The 20,760-nt window shown below is 34.3% G+C and overlaps 1 protein-coding gene across 3 annotated transcripts in view; it reads left to right on the top strand.

The window, feature by feature from the left end:
• VPS13C (vacuolar protein sorting 13 homolog C) overlaps positions 1-20,760 on the top strand; it is a 175,009-nt gene that overhangs the window by 137,598 nt on the left and 16,651 nt on the right. For all 3 annotated transcript variants that reach the window (XM_032417691.1, XM_032417690.1, XM_032417692.1), the window contains 15 exons: positions 1,757-1,992; positions 6,121-6,262; positions 7,764-7,904; positions 8,676-8,757; positions 8,891-8,960; positions 9,785-9,896; positions 10,014-10,127; positions 12,122-12,261; positions 13,923-14,004; positions 15,191-15,304; positions 16,102-16,177; positions 16,594-16,757; positions 18,002-18,047; positions 19,684-19,807; positions 20,327-20,441. In XM_032417691.1, the coding sequence (XP_032273582.1) occupies positions 1,757-1,992; positions 6,121-6,262; positions 7,764-7,904; positions 8,676-8,757; positions 8,891-8,960; positions 9,785-9,896; positions 10,014-10,127; positions 12,122-12,261; positions 13,923-14,004; positions 15,191-15,304; positions 16,102-16,177; positions 16,594-16,757; positions 18,002-18,047; positions 19,684-19,807; positions 20,327-20,441 (1,758 nt within the window). The remainder of the gene's footprint in view (positions 1-1,756; positions 1,993-6,120; positions 6,263-7,763; positions 7,905-8,675; positions 8,758-8,890; positions 8,961-9,784; positions 9,897-10,013; positions 10,128-12,121; positions 12,262-13,922; positions 14,005-15,190; positions 15,305-16,101; positions 16,178-16,593; positions 16,758-18,001; positions 18,048-19,683; positions 19,808-20,326; positions 20,442-20,760) is intronic.

Raw genomic sequence — 20,760 nt, 5'->3', positions numbered from 1 at the left:
TTTTTTTAAAAACCTATTAATGAGTGGAACTAAAATCATTGGTAAGAGGATTTTAAAACAATTGAGAAAATGAAAATAAAGACAATTTTGCCCTTAGAGTAAAGGAAGGAGACCTAAGGAAGTATGTAACAAGTGGCAAATACCTTTTATTGAATCTGTCTCCTGTGTTAATGCTTCCTGCGTATTATCACTAATTCTTATGATTGGAATTCAGAACTTCTGGTTAAAATTCAAAACCAGGTCTATCTGACTTAACAGTCCATGGATTTTTTCCACTAAATCATGCTTCCCATCAATTATATCAGTAAATGAAAATGGTTTAAATTCTCCTATTAAAGACAAAACTCAGATTAAGTTAGAAAACAGTATCTAACTATATGCTACTTACCAAAGGTATGACTTAACCAGACTAACACAGAACATTATAAGCATGAAGAGGCATTAAGGACTTAGGAGGCAAACAGAAGTAAAAAGAAAGCAAAGTTGTTGATTTTAATTTCTGAACAACTATAATTCAAAGCAAAAACCTTTAAATAGAATATGATGATACGAAAAGAAGGCATGAATTCATCATTCTCAGTCTTAAAAATGATGAGTTCATGTCATTTGTGACAACATGGATGGACCTTGAGGGTACTATGCTAAGCGAAATAAGTCAGAGAAAGAAAAATACCATATGATTTCGCTTAAACATTGGAATCTAAAAAGCAACAACCAAACAAAAAACCCCAGAAACAGACCCATCAATACAGAGAACAAACTTGTGGTTGCCAGAGATTGAGGTGGGGGGTGGGCAAAATGGGTGAAAGGGAGTGGAAGGTACAGGCTTCCAGTTGTGGAATGAGTAAGTCATGGGGTTGACAGGTACAGCATAGGGAATATCGTCAATGGTACAGTAATAGCCTTGAATGGTGACAGATGGTAGCTATGCTTGTGGTGAGCATAGGATAACATGTAGAGTTGTTGAATCATTACGTTGTACTCCTAAAACTAATGAAACATTGTGTGTCCACCATACTTCAATTAAAAAAAAAAAAGCAATAGATGTTAAACAGCAACAAAACTCAGCTATTCCTATGCTCTTGATAAATCCTTTATTTGCTTTTTTTCCCAAGAAAGCATGAAATGAAAAGCACATAGTAGGTACTTGTACTGCTTGGTGAAATGAACTCTTATATTTATGTTAAGCCCAGAATGAGGAGGAAATCATTATTTCAGTCTCTGAAAACACTGACCAAATCAAGTCATATTTTTAGTGCTGAGACCTTCAGCCAAGAAGGCTTTGCAAAACAGTGCACACTAAGTACAAACCATAGTTTTATATAATGTGACTTATATAAATATTTGCAGTGTTGTAAGTTATTAAAACATAAAAATAACTAGGTTAGTTTTACGTGAAGTTACTGTTCTAATAAACTTAGGAACCTCTCCATCTTGGAGACAAGTAAGTGTCTTAGGACACTGAGCACCCTTGCAGGATACTCTTGTTCCTGCTGAGTGCTCTTTGAGCAGTCAAACCCAGGGTACAAAAAAAATTAAGCACTATTAGTGTTTGTTATTGTTTGAAAACATCGGTGAGTTATGTTTTAAAATAGATTATGACTTCAGTTAATTTATGTCATTTTGATGGTTAGTTTTCCAATTTATAGTCATTCTTTTTAAACCTTTCTACATGTTCTCTGTTACTGTAGTTTAACTTTATGTAATAAAAACTTAACCGCTTATGGGTTTAATATAAAGTCTTTCTTTTCCCCAGGATGAATGTGGCCAGTTTCCCTATGATGCAAATACTCAGATACACTGGGTATCATTCCTAGATGGGCGCCAGAGAGTGTTGCTTTTCACTGATGATGTTGCCTTGGTTTCCAAAGCACTTCAGGCAGAAGAAATGGAGCAGGCCGATCATGAAATAACCTTTTCTCTTCACAGTCTTGGGCTTTCCCTGGTTAACAATGAAAACAAGCAGGAAGTTTCATATATTGGGATAACCAGGTACGGAAGAAGAAAAGGCATCAGAAATCTTTAAAAAGCATTGAGTTCATAATACCAAGTTTAATGAGAGTAAACAGCTTTTCTGAATTTTGATGTACTGCGTATTCTTTCAGCATAACTTACGAACAGTTTTTTTCACTGCTAGTTGAAAAGCGTCCTAAGATAGAAAGATGAGTAAGATAATGCTCTGCACTTACTGTACTCATCAGCAGTTAGTGGGGGAAAAAAGAGGTTTGCTTCTTTGTTTTTGGTATGTATTTTTTTGATGAATTATAATAACAGAAAGAAGTATATATACGTGCAATGGCAGTACAGAGATAGAAGCAAGTAAGTTGTTTTGTGCAGTGGAGGCTGAAGAAACTGGCCTGGATTAGAGGAAGCCAACAAGAGTGGGTCAGATAAATTGGAGAAAACATTCATGGAGGAGGCAGTATTTGACATAGGTACATAGTCTTTAATGGGCGGTTATTTAGAACTTTTAAATAGTGATGGAACCAGTTATTTTCTCGATTCTGCTTGTATCTGTATAAGAAAAATATTTGAATTTATTTATTTTGACTTTTTAAATCTCACTAACTTTGGTAAAAGATTCCTTCATTTCTTGGAGGCTGATGGGTGGAATGGTTAACATGTTACCATGTATCATCTATCAATAATCATGTTTAGTGTAAAAGTAAAAAATTAAGTCAATAAAAATATCACGTATGTAACACGCTTTACACAACACCTGACAGATTAAGAGTTCTAAAAAGGGTATACATCCATTGATATAATATTAATTAATATATTTGTGTATATTTGAGTAATATATTCTCTTGGTTATACACTTGAGTATATTATAGTATTTTTAACCTAAATATGAAAATAATTTTTAAGTCCTATAAATTCAGTTTCTTCACTTTGTTGTTCTTTGATATAACTTATTTTTACTTTAATATTACTATACGTTATTACATTTTGTCAGATTGGTCTTTACTTGTAAGGACTTTTAAAAATTCATCTAAAAGAACTTGATTATCTTTTTTCTGATGGCAGTACACATTTAATACACATTCAGTGGGGATGTGTACTGAGGAAAAATAAATCAGTTACATAATTTTTAAAAATAGACTTATTTTTTGAGCAGTTTTAGGTTTTTAGAAAAATTGGCTGTAAAGTACAAAGTTCCCATATGCCCTGCATCTTTCCCCTATTATTAACATCTTGAAATAGCATGGTACATTTTTTACTATTGATGAACTAGTGTTGATACATTATTATTATCTAAAGCCCAGTATTGATGTTGTTTAAGTTAGAGTCTACTCTTAGTGTTGTAAGTTCTGTGGGTTTTGAGAAATGAGTAACATCTGTCATTACAGTGTCCTATAGAATAGTTTCAGTATCATAAAGATCACCTGTGTGCCACCTGTTCATCCCTTTCTCCCTCCCCCTGAACCTCTGGAAACCACTGATCTTTTTACTGTCTCTAAAGTTTTGCCTTTTCCAGAATGTCATATCACTGGCATCATACGTATGTAGCCTTTTCAGATAAGCTTCTTTCACTTAGCAATATTTTTTTAAGTTTCCTCATGTTCTTTCTGTGGCTTGATAACTCATTTTTATAAATCACTTAATAATATCCCATGTCTGGATGTACCACAGTTTATTCACCTATTGAAAGACATCTTGGTTGCTTCTAAGTTTTGGCATTTATGAATAAAGCTGCTATAAACATTGGTAGGCAGGCTTTTGTGTAGACATAAGTTTTTAATTCATTTGGGTAAATATGAGTGTGATTGTTGGATTTTATGGTAAGATTATGTTTAGTTTTGTAAGCAACTGCCAAATTGTCTTTCAAAGCAGCTGCACCATTTTGCATTTACACCAAGAATGAGTGAATGAGCATTCATTGCCCGATGTCCTTGTCAGCATTTGGTGTTGTCAGTGTTTCAGATTTTGGCCACTCCAACAGGGATGTAGTGATATGTCATTATTGTTTTAATTTGCAATTCCCTAATTACGTATGCTGTTGAGTATCTTTTCAAATGCTTATTTGCTATCAGAATATCTTCTCTGGTGAGATTCATGTCTTTTGCCCATTTTTTAATTTTTCATTTTCTTATTAAATTTTAAGTGTTCTTTGTATATTTGAGGTACAGTATTTTATCAGATATGTGTTTTGCAAATATTTTCTCCCAGTCTCTGGCTGTCTTTTCATTCTTTTAACAGTGTCTTTCATACAGAAGAGGTTTTTAATTTTAATGAGGCCCAGTGTGGATTCTTCCTTTCATGAGTTATGCTTTAGGAGTTGTATTTTAGAAGTCACAAAAATGCAAAGTTACTTACATTTTCTAATGTGTTACCTGCTGGGTTTTATAGTTTAGTGTTTGATATTTAGGTCTATAATTATACATTTTGAGTTAGTTTTTGTGAAGTGTGTAAACTCTATGTCTAGATTGATTTTTTTTTTTTTTTTTGCATGTTCAGTTCTGTCACCATTTGTTGAAAAGATTGTCCTTTTTCCATTGAATTGCCTTTGCTCCTTCTCAAAATCAGTTGCCTATATTTATTTGGGTCTATTTCTGGACCCTTTATTCGCTTGGTGTGTTTGTCAGTTCTTTCACCCATAGCACACTGTCTTGATTTCTGTAGTTTTGTGGTAATCTTGAAGTCATGTAGTGTCAGTCTTCCAACTTTTTTCTTCTTCAATATTATGTTGACTATTTTGAGTCTTTTTTTTTCCTTAAGATTTTATTTATTTATTTGACAGAGAGAGACACAGCGAGAGAGGGGACACAAGCAGGGGGAGTGGGAGAGGGAGAAGCAGGCTTCCCGCTGAGCAGAGAGCCTGATGCGGGGCTCGATCCCAAGACCCTGGGATCATGACCTGAGCCGAAGGCAGACGCTTAACGACTGAGCCACCCAGGCACCCCGACTATTTTGAGTCTTTTGCCTTTCTATATAAACTTTAGAATTAGTTTATCAGTTAGTTGGGATATTGGTTGGGATTGCATCGAAGCTATAGATCAACTTGGAAAGAACTGATATTTGACATTATTCAGTCTTCATACGCATGTACACAGATCCTTGTATTCAGATCTTTGATCTCTTTCATCAAACTTCTGTAGTTTTCCTCATATAGATTCTGCACAAATTTGTTAGATTTTGTTTATACCTAAGTTTTTAATTTCTCCGGTGCTAATATAAATATTACTGTTTTTAATTTCAAATTTCAGTTGTTCATTGCTGATATATAAGAACGCAATTGATTTTTGTATATTAATTTTGTATCTTGAAACGTTAGTTGCAGGAATTTTGTTGATTGATTCTTTGGGATTTTCCGCATAGACAGTCATGTCATCTGAGAACAAAGACAGCTTTATTTCTTCTTTCCTAATCTGTGTGCCTTTTATCTTCTTGACTTAATGTGTTATCTAGGATTTCCCAGTGTTGAATCGGAGTGGTCAGAGTAGACATCCTTGCTTTGTTCCTGATCTTAGTAAGAAAACATCTAGTTTCTCACCATTAAGTATGATGTTAACTGTAGGTTTTTCGTAGATGTTCTTTTTCAGGTTGAGGAAGTTCCCCTGTCTTCCTAATTTGTTGAAAAATTTTTTTTGTAAGTATGTACGGTGACAGATGTTAACTAGATTTATTGTGATGATCATTTCACAATATATGCAAATATTAAATCATTATTTTGTATACCTGAAATTAATGTTACATGTCAATTATACCTCAATAAAAAATAAAAAATATGTTTTTTTCATTAATAGACTTGTATTTTTAAAATTTGTACTCAGTTGTTTTTATATTTTGAATTTCATCAATTAGAAAAATTTGTGCAATTTTTTTCTCTTGTTATTTAAATAGCATTTATGTAATAACCTCAGTTTTGTCTCAGCCACAAAACCTAAAATATTTACTATATTGCTTTTTATAAAAAGTTTGCGAGTTCCTTGATTGATTGATGTCAATGTGTGATAGAACATTTCGCCTGCCCCTTTTCCTTATGTACTTTTGCTGTTTAAAAAAAATCTTGTATAATTTTCATAGGAGATTTATAGTTGTAATAATTTGAAGTTGAATGACAATTCCAGCAAACCTAATATATACTCCTAATTTAATTTTCTTTGTGGATTGTTTTAGTTCTGGTGTTGTTTGGGAGATGAAACCAAAACAGAGATGGAAGCCTTTTAGTCAAAAGCAGATAATGTTGCTGGAACAGTCCTATAAAAAATATCAAGTATCAAAAGACCACGGATGGATTAAACTAGATAATAATTTTGAGGTATACCAAATTTTTTTTTGTTTTTATTTTTATGTATGTATTTTGTTGGTGGATAACAAGTAAGGAAAATTTACTGTCCAAGTAAAAACATGTGTGCAGAAACTAATTTATTTATTAGCAAATAAACTTTTTTTTTTTTTTTTTTTTTTTTTAGATTTTATTTATTTATTTGAGACAGAGAGAATGAGAGAGAGAGAGAGAGCACATGAGAGGGGGGAGGGTCAGAGGGAGAAGCAGGCTCCCTGCCGAGCAGGGAGCCCGATGCGGGACTCGATCCAGGGACTCCAGGATCATGACCTGAGCCGAAGGCAGTCGCTTAACCAACTGAGCCACCAGGCGCCCAGCAAATAAACTTTTGTTAGTAGGATTGACATGACTGATACTCTTTAGTACATTTTAAATTAAAATATGTTATTAAATCATACTGTGTAACATTTAAATAAATGTTTCTCTTTTGCATTTTTGTAATTTCTTCTGTTTACAAGACAGTTTCATGGAACTTGTTCTCAGTAAGATTATGCAGAAATTAATATTGCTTATTGAAACTTTTGTTCTGTTTTGAATTGATACCAATATATATTGGTAAATAAAGTCTGTGCAAAATTATGTATTTCAGTAATGAAAAACCTGTAGAAAACCCGTTCAATTAAGTTCATTAAATGTGAATGATTGTTGGACTTGGGTAGATGTCACAAATACAGGTGTACTCTCTTCAGGCCCTTACAGTGTTGCAGCTGAAGGTCACTTTTGCCCTAAGAAGACCCCAGAAGCTTGACTGCAATTTCTCATGTGCTCTGGTTCAGTCGTACAGCTTTAGTTATTCTTTGTCTTTGGTATCTAATGGTTGGGTTTGCCTTGGTCACCAGATACGCTCCCCACCCCGACCCTCATCCCTGTAAATGTTGGCCATGCTCAAATGAAAACAAACTGTCAGACATAAATAAGCTATTAACTATTCATTGTTTAACTTCGTTAAGACAAAATTTAAGAGTTACCAAATTATTCATTACTATTGAGGTTTTTAAAAAATATAAAGCATGGTTTATTTTCTTTCACTGCAGTTTATATAACTGAAAATTTCCTCAGTTGTTTTCTTATTTTCCTCATAATTTTTGTGCAAAAGTGATGATTCTGCTTCAAAGATCTCAACTGTAGATCACCTTAAGGCAGATCTTTTGGTGAGACTTAGAGATTAAAATGTGTTCTCCTTTCAATTTGTGAGTAAATGGATATTTAAATGGGCTATCCTGCTAATACCAAGTCATCAAAAACATATGTGCTGGGCGCCTGGGTGGCTCAGTTGGTTAAGCGACTGCCTTCGGCTCAGGTCATGATCCTGGAGTCCCGGGATCAATTCCCACATCGGGCTCCCTGCTCAGCAGGGAGTCTGCTTCTCCCTCTGACCCTCCCCCCTCTCATGCTCTCTGTATCTCATTCTCTCTCTCAAATAAATAAATAAAATCTTTAAAAAAAAAAACAAACATATGTGCTTTTTTCCCAGGTCAATTTTGATAAAGTTCCCATGGAAATGCGCCTCCCTGTTCATTGCCCAATAAAGCGAGATTTTTTATCAGGGATTCAGATTGAATTTAAGCAGTCTCCTCACCAGAGAAGTTTAAGAGCCAGATTGTACTGGCTTCAGGTAACATTGTCGTTTTCAGTTCAGTAAGTATATCTGATCACTTTGGGAAACTTGGGGATGAAATTTTTTCTACAAGACTCTAGCATACGTTGTAAACAGTATTTTTCTTCTCGTTTCTGTGTTTATTCCCCTTCTCCCATGTATCCTGTGGATTCTTTATACTTAGCATCCAAGTCCAAAGACCTTGTGACTGTTGAAACTATTTAATTTGGCCAGTTAGCCTGCAAGAGCATTTTCCTGCACTGAAATTGTTATTTTTAAATATTCCTTTGAATTTCTCATGGGATCCCCAAATAAGATTTTCCTTCATCATTCTACACAGGAGTGAACATCAGAGAATATTTTTGTCTGCTTGCTTTCTCCCTTCTTGCTTCTCTTCCTCTCTTCCTTTTAACTACTAAATACTACTTAGGACATTTTTATTCTTTTTCTTCTTTCTAATTTCATATCCAGTCTCCACTTACATTTTACTTAAATTGTAAGCTGTCAAAATCTCACATGATCCATAGGCACAAATATTTTGATTAATAGTGTGTACGTTGCACAGTGTTAATGCACTGATGAGGATATTAAATATTCCTTTATGTAAAAGGTTGCCCTTGCTGGCATATGTACGAATTTTGGATTTAAAGTGAAACTTCTAATAGCACCACATATACAATGCAGATATTTAATTCTGATAAAATTAGCAACCTCTTATCTCTAAAAGTAAAAGTTAGTACATTATTTCAAATCCTGCTGAATTCTTTTCTTTCTTTTTTTTTTTTTAAGGTTGATAGTCAGTTACCAGGTACAGTGTTTCCTGTTGTGTTTCATCCTGTGGCTCCTCCAAAATCTATTGCTTTGGATTCAGGTAAAAAAAAAAAAAAAAAAAAAGAAAAGAAAAAATCGAGACCTCTATTTTAAAAATTAAGTAGACATTATTTTGATCTAGTATAAAGCTTGATTGTATTTTCCTGTGTTTTTTTTTTCTTTCTTCCTCTTAGAGCCCAAACCTTTCATTGATGTGAGTGTCATCACAAGATTTAATGAATACAGTAAAGTATTACAGTTCAAGTAAGTAAAGATTCCCCTATTTATCTAAAGGAATTTAAAATGAGAATCTACTTTGAAAATAAATTTCACTCTTGTGAGGCTGACGTCCATATAAAACTTATTTTCCTGGGGCGCCTGGGTGACTCAGTCGTTAAGCATCTGCCTTCGGCTCAGGTCATGATCCCAGAGTGCTGGGATCGAGCCCCGCATCGGGCTCTCTGCTCTGCAGGAAGCCTGCTTCTCCCTCTCCCACTCCCCCTGCTTGTGTTCCCTCTCTCGCTGTGTCTCTCTCTGTCAAATAAATAAATTAAAAAAAAAAACAACTTATTTTCCACCTGAACATACAAATCTACTTTTGGTCAAGTAATTTTCTGTGTTGAAACTTAATAATAGTCCCTCTATATTTTAAAGTGTAAAATTCCTTAACCACTTTTCCTCTTTGTAATTCCAATTAGAATATAAAATAGCCAGTGAAATATGAGTGATGTATGTATTTGTGAAATGTGCTCTTGAAAGCAATTGCTGTGGCCCTTAAAAATGGAATAATACATGCTGTATCATCTAATTGTATTTGTCTCTTCTGTAACATGATAAATATGGGATTTGGGACTTTAAATGCTAAGTATCAATACAGCAGTATTACCTCTAGTGAAACCTTAACTCGAATGGGAAAAAAAAAAACATCTCAGTTAAGGATACTTTGGTCTTGTTAACATAACACTTTTTTTAAGAGATGAAGGAGTAAAATCTTATTGTGACTTCTGGCCAAAATCAAAGTTTAACATTGAAAATTACAAGGTTTGATAGAAACCCTTTTCTGTCTTTTAAAAAATTTTTTTCCTCAGGTATTTTATGGTCCTCATTCAGGAAATGGCCTTGAAAGTTGATCAGGGGTTTCTAGGAGCTCTTATTGCACTGTTTACCCCAACAACTGACCCTGAAGCTGAAAGAAAACGGGTAACAATTTTTATTTCTTGGGAAAATTATAAACAAAAAAAAAATAAATCAGCCATTCTTTGAACTAATTAGAGAAAAAAAAATCAAAATACTAATTCTTCATTTCATTTTTTTCAGACAAAGTTAATCCAACAAGATATTGATGCTCTAAATACAGAATTAATGGAGACTTCGATGACTGATATGTCAGTTCTTAGTTTCTTTGAACATTTCCATATTTCTCCTGTTAAGGTTTGTTGCAATTATTATTTTGAAAATTGTGCAGAATTGTTGTAGGATTTTTAAAGGCTCTGTGTATAAATGTGTGTTTTAATTTGTTGTATCAAATATTTGGTGGGAATTTTGTTTGATTAATTGAAATAATTAAGACAATTCTCTGTAACATATGTACAACCATAATTCCCACAGAGAAACCGTCAGGGCATGTTCTCTAGTCTTGAATTAATAACCCCTTTATTCAAGGAAGGAGCTGACAAAAGCATTTCTTAATTAAGCGAAGAAGTGCTCACCAACATTTAATGTTTTGGTTGCACTTTGTAACTACTATCACTGTCTAAAGAGAGAGCTATAATGGGTGCCCGAACCAGAATGTGAAAACGCTGAAGTAGGTATTATACTCTTGATGTGGTGGTTTTCACCCTTCCAAAATTTGATTGTAACTAAGGGAGTGGAAAATTGGATACCTTTCACTTGCCTGATTTTGTACTTTATGAACCCATTTCCTTTTCTCCTTTTGTTGTTCTTTTTAGGTTTTATAGGAAGAGGTGACTGCATAGTAAATTCACAAATGCCACCAACCATAACTCTCTAAACTTGTGTAATGGGCCAGATTTACAATTAAGTAACTCTAAAATATTGATGGTCCTTTACATTCTCAAAAACTGTTTACAGCACATTATTTTCAATTGCATACACCATTCCTTTCAGCTAAGTAAATTAATTTATAAAATGGAATTGAATTACTATTTTAAATTGATGTACTAGTTTGGTAGTATTAGACATATTTATAGTGTTAGGTTTAAAATTTATATCATTTTATGTGGTAGGTTATACACAAATTTCTTTTTCATTATTAAGTGAAAATCACTTATGAGATTGAACAATACCTTCAACAAATATTTGCTGAATGCCTACTATCAAAGTTACTCTGAAAGTTATAAAATGACTTCATGGAGCTTACAATCTTAGGGGAGTGCTAAAGATTGTTAATTTATTGATTCATGATTTTACACACATTAGGAATTATGTCATGAAGTTGAATAATTAAGATCATGATAAGTTGTCTTCTTATTCCATGATGACTTTGCCTTAGGGAAAGGCTGGACATCTGTCCACCTAAGCTTACTTTTCCGGGATCTGGATACTCTCTGACTCTGCAGATGTCCACATCAAATCAACAAACAAACAAACAAAACCACACCCAAAACCAGGCTTTCCCGGTTTTATCCCGTCTCTTTTATTGAGCTCCACATTGGTTAGGTAAAATGCAGAATAAGAAAGGAAAGTTATCTGCTTTATTTGCCCAGATAGAACTACCTTCTGCCTGTGCCTTTTGCCGCTATTGCACTAATGATGATACAGCACAAAGTAGAAGAAGCTAAATGGGAATGTGAAAATCTCATGTTTAAGTACTGAGTTGAAGGAGTCTGTGAAAGCTGAAAACCTTATTACTCTTTTAAAAATTTATTTAGCAACTTGCTAATTGTTGCCGTAATTGTCATGTTGTTGTTATTATTATGGTACAATTATAATTATTATTGTTAATTATATTGTATAAAAATGTACATATTATATATAATATATAATTGTAATCGTTAATTATTGCCATAAATTATTTACCTCAATTGGATGAAAATAAATGATTATTTATTATTTTGACTGGTAGACATGTTTTGTGTGCCAGTTGACATATTTTCTTCTTAAATGATTATACTATTTTTGTGAAGTGTTTTGAGCCCCTCCATGTAAACACAATGGTATTTATACACTTTAGATAAAATTTTAGCTCTTTGGAACAGACTAATTTGTATTTTATCAAAAAGCAAATATGAGAATCAGGTATTAGTGAGTTATCCTGTGTGGTGTGTAGAGTAACAGATAATAACTTTGTTTAGGATTCTGAAAGATACAACATCTGTTTGTATCTGGAAGATCTGATTCCTATGTATGTAAATTTTTTGGTTTTGCTTTTAGTTTTTATTTATTAAGCATTGTTTTTCTTTTAGTTGCATTTGAGTCTGTCCTTGGGTAGTGGAGGTGAAGAGTCAGACAAAGAAAAACAAGAAATGATTGCAATTCATTCTGTCAATCTGCTGTTGAAAAGCATAGGTGCTACTCTGACTGATGTGGATGACCTAATATTCAAGTAAGATTTATGTTAAAGTAGATGGGGAGGGTTTTGTACCAAGGTTATGTTTCTGGGTATTAATTCTTCCCACTTGGGCTAGAATGTTAGCTTAGAAAATGATAATTCTCACTATACTTGAAGTTTGGCCCCTTTCTAATTATGCTTTTTAGATATGCTTATTTTACTCTTAAAGAGTTTTATATTTTCTTTAGTTATTCATATGTTGATAATACATGAATGTAGAATAAAAATGGAATTATTTTAGTAGTAGCTTATAAATTGACCATGTTTTAAAACAGATTTATATTTAGAAATATGTAGCAGTATGGTGAGATTTCAGTGTAATCATATGGAAAAGCATAGACAATAACTCTTTGTAACATTTAATCTGAGAATAATTACGTGTGCTGGACATAAATAAATTCAACGAATGTTTATTGAATTGAATATTCAGCAATGATATTGGAATAAGTCGTTATCTTGGAGAAAAGAAAAACCATTTGTATTATTTCCACCTTACTTGTTGTATACATCAAATTTCATAGGAATGGAAGGATTAAATATAAAATTCAAATGAAAAAGATTGAGGAAAATATCAAGGTTAATTGTAGTCAAATCTCTGAGTAAAGGCAGTCTTCTCAGTTTAAAAGCAATGGGAAAACCCGCAGTGGAAAATACAAGATCAATTTGACTACCTAACAAACACTACAAAACAAAATCAATGGAAGCAATTAGAAAATGAACTGGGAAGATATAATGACGAGTATGACAGAGAGAAGATTGATAGTCTTAATATTAAACACAGATAAGACAAACCTAAAGATTCCTGTGCTGTAATTGCCAGTGGACAATAAGAGATAATTTGCAAAAGGGAAGATACAGCGGCTGATAGATATTTGAAATGCTCAGCTTTATCATTTCTCATATAATATATGCAAATTAAAGCAAATTATCAAAGATTTCAAAACTGAATAATTCTAGTACTAGAGAGGGTTGGGTCTAACAAATGGGAACTTTTTTTTTAACTATTTGTGTGAGTGGAAAGATATATATCAAAGCCTCAAATGTTTTTTAGTAGTTTTTCACTCAGTGAATCTTTTCTTGGGAATTCATTCCAAAAAATAATCATGAAATGCAATCAAAGAGTTATATTCAAAATTTACATATGGCAATCCTAATTATTATTGTCAAGATTTGGAAATGTCTGACAGTGGGAGAATTGTTTTCTTATGACACTTACACATGATGGAATGGTATACATCCATTAAAAATGGTTGTATAGAATTTTGAATAACCTAGAGAAATCCTTATTCACAATACTGAGTATAAAAATGCATACAAAATGTTTTAAATATTTTTGAATTGGATAGAAAAGAAAGAATTCAAAGCCAGAAATGACAAGGAAAAAAACCTAAAAAATCCACTGTATGATGGGATTATGGTTGAGTTTTTCAACCTTTTTACTCTTTGAGTATTTATGAAAGAGTTGTATGAGAATGCGCTATTTTTACAGTAATTTTGTTACCATGATATGAAGATCTTAAACATAAATTATATGTGGCAGATGTACAAATCAAACTGTGAAGGAATTAATGATGATAAATTTATCATGGAAATTTTAAGTCTCTTTCTTTCAGAATGTAATCATCGTGCCTTTGAATCTTTCTTTCTCCTCCCAGACTTGCTTATTATGAACTTCGGTATCAGTTTTACAAGAGAGATCAGCTCATGTGGAGTGTTGTTAGACATTACAGTGAACAGGTAATTTCCTATCATAGTAGCTCACAAGGAATATACGTCGTAAGGTATCCGACAAAACATTTGTATGTGATGGCGCACTGTGCAAAAATTGTTTATCTAATTTACCTCAATTTGCAGTCTCATTCGTAGTTTTCTTGAATGATGAATTTCTGTGTCTTTCGTTTTTTCCCTTCTGTATAAAAGTTTTTGAAAGTTTCCTTTGGCGCCTTTTTCCCTTTGCAATTATACATTTACCACTTTGGGAAAGAATACTGATGTAGGAAGCATCACACTTACTTCGTAAATGTCTCAAGTTTCTAAGCACAGTCTAGTAGAGTCAGGAGAGGAGTTCTAAGCCAGGCCCTTTCCCACGCCTCAGTTACTCCGTGGCTTGAATTGGATGCAGAGGCGTAGTAGTGGTTTCAGGGTAGTCGGCTAGCATCCCTGCACCGTGGAACTCCAGGGCGACGTTGCCCTTTCCTTCCTCTGCTGCAGGGTCTTTTCTCCTATGGTGTATATAGACATTATGATTATTACATGTTCAAATAAGGATATATTTTCCTTTGTGTTTTGTTTTGGTTATTATTTCCCCATCTAGTTTCATAGTAATAGCAATAGTAACATAATAATAAAAATAAGTAAAAAAATTTAAAAAATAATAAAAATAAGTAACTATTGTTGAATTATATATTCATTTAATATGTGTACTCAGCCTGGCAAGGTAAGTGTAATCCACCTCTTACTTTTTTTTTTTTTTAATTTTAATTTTATTTATTTGTCAGAGAGAGAGTGAGCGCACAAGCAGGGTGAGCAGCAGACAGAGGGAGAAGCAGGCTCCCCGTTGAGCAGGGAGCCCAATGTGGGACTCGATCCCAGGGCCCTGGGACCATGACCTGAGCCGAAGGCAGATGCTTAACCAACTGCCACCTCTCAATTTTTATATATGAGAAGACTGAGGCCCTATTGTAGAGACTAATTGACCTGTCCAAGGTTACATAGCTGCTAACTGGCAGACTGCTTCGGACCTGTACTAGCATAATGCCTGGCACATAGTGAAAGATCAGTTAATGGATGTAGTCATGGTTATTCTGCATTTTTTTCCTTTAACAGCCTCATGTAGTCAGTATTCTCCTTTCTTCCCAAGGCATCATGATATTGTTTCTTATAACAGTAGTAAAGGACTTACTATACTTTTTTTCCCCTTTAGTTCTTGAAACAGATGTATGTCCTTGTATTGGGCTTAGATGTGCTTGGAAACCCATTTGGATTAATTAGAGGTCTGTCTGAAGGAGTTGAAGCTTTATTCTATGAACCCTTCCAGGTATTGATCTTTTATTTATTTTAAGTATAGGTACAGAAAATGTTACTCTATTTTTTTAATGACAAATAATTTGTACTTTAATTGTATCTGGGAATTGAATAATGTTCAGGTAACAAAAATACATCATCATATTTTATTTAAAATTACATGAGATGACATTAAAAGATTGTTGTAGAATTAATTGAGCACTTCCAGTGTCTGGGCGATAAATGTGCCCACATTTTCCAGGATTTCACGTAGTTGTAAGGAAGAATGCTAGGTAGGTTAACACCATTTCAAACCTGTTTCACCACTATGGAAAGGACTCGGGATAAGAAAAGCTGACTTTGTCTCGTATTCAAGCTTTCCTCTAACCGGTTCACCTCATTGGGTGGAGGAATCCAGGAACCCAAAGTAGTGAGGGTTTTAGCAGGACAACACAGAGAGAACACATGGGAGAAAAAGACTATGTGGGGTCTTAGTCTCGTTACCAGTGCAGCTTGCTGCAGCAGTCTGATGGGACTTGGCACTGGGAGGCCGACTTCAGATTGTGACTGAAACTGTGATTTATTCCTATCCAGATTTTGTCATCTCAGAAGAGTTTGCCCATGTGGGTTGAAGGTATCTTCAGACACAATAGGTGTGCCGTCAGTATTTGAGTTAGAGGGTGAAAATTGGTATCACAGTGTTTGTGGATCTTTACAGATTCCCTGTCTTCATGGAAACCCTGAAATACTAGATCAAAAGTCTTAAGCTTATTTAAATTTTAAATAGCAAACTTTTCTCTCTCTCTCTCTTTTTTTTTTTTTTTTGGTCAGGGTGCTGTTCAAGGCCCTGAAGAATTTGCTGAGGGCTTAGTGATTGGAGTAAGAAGTCTCTTTGGACACACTGTAGGTATGTATCACCTATTTGTGTATATAAATATATATATTTTTATTATAATTATTCTAAAATGCATTGTTTATAAAAAATAAAGAGGATCAGTTTTCTAAGAATCCCTTTTAAAAGATGTGTTCCCATGTTCTTAAATGGAAAATAACACTGACTTGCTGGGTTTGTTTATATGTCTTTGTAGTGTTGTATCAATGTGCTTTTTTTTATACAATACTTTTTAGAACAGTTTTAGGTTTACAGAAAAATTTTGGAGAATCAGTGTACTTTAAATAGTTTTATTCTTCTTCTTGATAAATGGGAAATGATAAAAATACATTTCTGTATGTTTGTCTATGAGACCGAAGGTGAAGCACCTGTTTAAAGCAATGGTAATGATCTTTAAAGAAACAGTGTGACTTCTCTGGGTCTTCTGATAGGTGGTGCAGCGGGAGTTGTATCTCGCATCACCGGTTCTGTTGGAAAAGGTTTGGCAGCAATTACAATGGACAAGGAATATCAGCAAAAAAGAAGAGAAGAGATGGGCCGACAGCCTAAAGATTTTGGAGACAGCCTGGCCAGAGGAGGAAAGGGCTTCCTGCGTGTAAGTCTCTTACTAAATCTTCAAGAAGCCCTGAACTTTGATACACACTTTATAAATGTACTTTAGCTGGTTTTTTGAAACTTGGAATATTACTTGTGAGTCAGGGTCTGTCACAGTAGCAGTAGCGATAAATTGTGGACTTTTCTGTTTCCTTCTGGGCTCTCCTTCCCCAATATCACTATCACATCTATCCCCCAAATCCCAGACTTAGTTTGGCACTTGGGCTGGAGTGAGAGCACTCTTCTGGAAGGCAAAGAAACAAAGCAGAGAGAAATATGGTACATTATGGTAACTAGGGGGAGGAGAAGTTGTTCGGGTCATTATCAGTTGACCATTTCTGTGGAGGGGAGGTATACAAGCTAAGTGTTTGTAAACCAGGAACTGCCTTTCACTGTTTTTCAGTACTTTAAAAATTATACAGGTAATGTATGAATATTGTTTAATTATACAGGTAATATATGAATAGTCTCTGTGTAAATAATTATAAGAACTTGTCAGTTCTCCTTTTAATAAGTAATGGAAATATTATAGGTAAAGCTATAAAGTACTATTTGATCACCCTCACCTCTTCCCAGAAATATCTAATCTTCTCAACAGTGTGCATACTTCAGTTCTCTTTTTGTGCATTTGTATAATGTACAGGTAGTCTTATTTACTACCATTACTTGGCAAGTGTTAAGAATGTATAAGTGTATTACTGTTTTAATTTTGGAAATAATTTCAGGAACTGTAACTTCTGTGTTTGTACCAGTGTTGTATGTTGTCTAATTGAAAGTGCCTTACTTGTCAGGCTATTTGCGATCCTTCACAGTTCCCTTCATTTTCAGTTTTCCACACTTCCGCTAAATTACGAAGTCATTTCATTAAAATTTATAATTAGATCTTAGGGATTATTTGGGTCAGCTCATTCATTTTACTGGTACAGAAACTGAGGTTTAAAGAGATTGGATCAATTGCCCACGGTTACGTGCTGATTGGGGCCAGGGCCAGGTGTGGAATATCTTCATCTGCTTTCTGTTTCTTTCTGTTATAAAATGTTACTTCTACAAAGTGCTTTTGTTTAAAATTTACTATTGTATAATATTTTAAAAATCATAGTGCTCACTTAGGTACATATTCACATTATCCAAGTTAAGTCCTCATTCTTTAAAAAAAGTTATTTCTAGTATGTATGTAGAGACCTCTAGTGGTTGGCTTAAAATTAAGCAATTTCCATTCAGGTTTATGACTGATCTCTCTTTCAGGGAGTTTTTGGAGGAATGACTGGGATAATAACAAAACCTATGGAAGGTAAGTTGAGAATGTTTCCTTTCAGTGCAAAGTCTGAAGAGTTGATATATAATAAACATAATAGATGTTATTGCTACGAGTTATTTGAGAGAATTTCTGATTTCATGTTCATAGTCTTCAGTTGTTTTTTAATCAATGTACTTTCTTCAGAAAGTTGAAAGAATCTATTAAGTAATAGACTCTCACCCAGACTTTGAATGTTATTTTCAGCAGGATAATAGTTAAACTAGGTTCCTTTAGGTCCTCAATAGCAATTGATTCATTTTTTTTTTTTATCCTGTTAAAAAAGTACTTTATTTGATCAAAACCCCAGTTGGCTTCTTTGTAGAACTTGACAAGCCAATTCTAAAATGGGGATTCAAGTGGCCCCAAATAGCTACACCAATCTTGAAAAAGAACAAAGTTGGAGGACTTACACTATCCAATTTAAAAACTTACCATAAAGGTATAGTAGCCAAGACAGTGTGTTACTGGCATATGGATAGACATAACAGATCAATGGAATAGACTTGAGATTCCAGAAATAAATCCTTACATTTGTGGTCAGTTGATCTTCAACAAGGGTGCCAAGATAATTCCATGAAGAATAGCCTTTTCAACAAATGGTGCTGGGACACCTGGATATAAACATAGAATTTATGTGTCTGGCAACAACTCCACTTCTAGGTATATACCCAAGAGAATGGAGAACCTATGCTCACTCAAAAACTTACATATAAATGTTCACAGAACATAATAGCCAGAATGTGGTAGCAACCTAAAGGACTATCAACTAATGCATAATTAAACAAAAGGTGGTATACCTTACAATGGGATAGTATCCAGCTATAAAAAGAAATCAAGTGCTGATACAAGTACAAGATGGATGAACCTTGAAAACACGTTGCTAGGTGAAAACAGCCAGTCACAAAGACCACATATTGTTTGATTCCTTTTGTAGGAAATGTCCAGAATGGGCCAATCCACAGAAATAGAAAGTAGATTAGTGGTTGCCTAGGTCTGGGGGGTAGGGAGGAAGGAGCTAAATTGCACAGGATCAGGTGAAGATGGGTTGGGGGAAGTGGAGAGTGATGCTAACAGTCATGTGGTTTCTTTTTGCGATGATACAAATTTTCTAAAATTGACTGTGGTGATGGTGGCACATGTTAATGTACCCAAAACATTTAATTTGTACATTTCAATGGGTGAATTATATGGTATGTGAATTATAATTCAATAAAGTTCTTATACTTAAAAAAAAAGTATACTGCTTGAAAAATCTTCTGTTGGTAGACATAAAGAGAAAAATTTCTGGTCATTTCTGAAACCTTAGACTCTTAGGCCTAAGAATCAGTGGTGGTAAAACTTGCACATGATTCAAGATGACCTGGAGGACGTGTTCAAACACAGGTTGCTGGGCCCTACTTCCAGAGTTTCAGATTCAGTAGGTCTGGGGCAGGGCCTAATAATTTGTGTTTTTAACACACTTTGAAAACCACTGTTTTTTACATGTTAGTATTAAATTTAACTTCTTTAGAAAACAAAATCTAGAAGCCTCCTGGGTAAAGCATTTCTCTATTTGGCTCAGGCTTTTGTTGAGTTCAAACTTGTTTATTTTAAAATATCTTATACATTCATTGTTCTTGGTTCTATAAAGGTGCCAAAAAGGAAGGAGCTGCTGGATTCTTTAAAGGAATTGGAAAGGGGCTTGTGGGTGCTGTGGCTCGTCCAACTGGTGGAATCATAGATATGGCCAGCAGCACCTTCCAAGGAATTCAGAGGTAATTAGGTACACATACTGTGTGCAAGGTTTGGGTCTGTGTGCTAATGGTTGCGAGACATGCATCAACAGGTTAAACACTTGGCCTGCTCTTCAGGATGTTGACGTCTAAGTGAAAGCTATGACAGGTTCACAAGGTGGGGTGCCACCAGGGAGGAGTAAGAAGAGACCGTTTTTATGGTTCCCTTTCTCTTATTTTCAACAAATGTTGATTGGTACCTACTATATGCCAGGCCCTGTGCTAGCTGCTTGCACAGAGAGTGGACAGCCTAGTCTGTGCCTTTGTTATTTTGTTATTTTCTTTTTTTTAAGGAAAGGTGGGGGGAACTTGGAGTCCAATAGACTTTGTTTTAATACTTGGCGCATTATAATAGGCACATTATTTAAAATTACTCTGTTTTTATCAAATATTGATATAATATGGAATGTAGTACAGTATTTAATCCACACATATATTTGTATGTATTATTTTGAAAGATTCTTATGTATTTTTTTATATTTACTCTGCTGCCTTATACAGAGCAGCAGAATCAACCGAGGAAGTGTCCAGGCTCCGTCCCCCTCGTTTCATCCACGAGGACGGCATCATTCGCCCATATGAAAGACAGGAATCCGAGGGCTATGATTTATTTGAGGTATAAATTCTCTTCTTCATGGTCACGGGTAGAATTTAATATTAAAGATTTCTAGGATGAGGATTTCATGGGTGGTTCTTAAAGTTCCTGATTCATGAACTTCTTTAAGGATTACACAGGGAACGTCATTTGTAGAGTAAAATTTATTATCTATCTTTTATTTTTGCATAATGTGTTAAATGAGAATGGTAATTTTTTTCTGCACAGGAACAAAGCCTTTTTTGTGCAGAAAAGATAATGTTAAAAGAAGTCATAGGCCTTATTACTGTTGGTGTGGTAGCTCATTTAGTTAACAGTTAACTTTGGTCTCCTACTTTAT

The sequence above is a fragment of the Phoca vitulina genome, unplaced genomic scaffold (assembly GCF_004348235.1).
Source record: "Phoca vitulina isolate PV1807 unplaced genomic scaffold, GSC_HSeal_1.0 scaffold20, whole genome shotgun sequence".
In the NCBI taxonomy this organism is placed as follows: Eukaryota; Metazoa; Chordata; class Mammalia; order Carnivora; family Phocidae; genus Phoca; species Phoca vitulina.
This window is presented reverse-complemented; position numbering and strand designations above follow the sequence as displayed.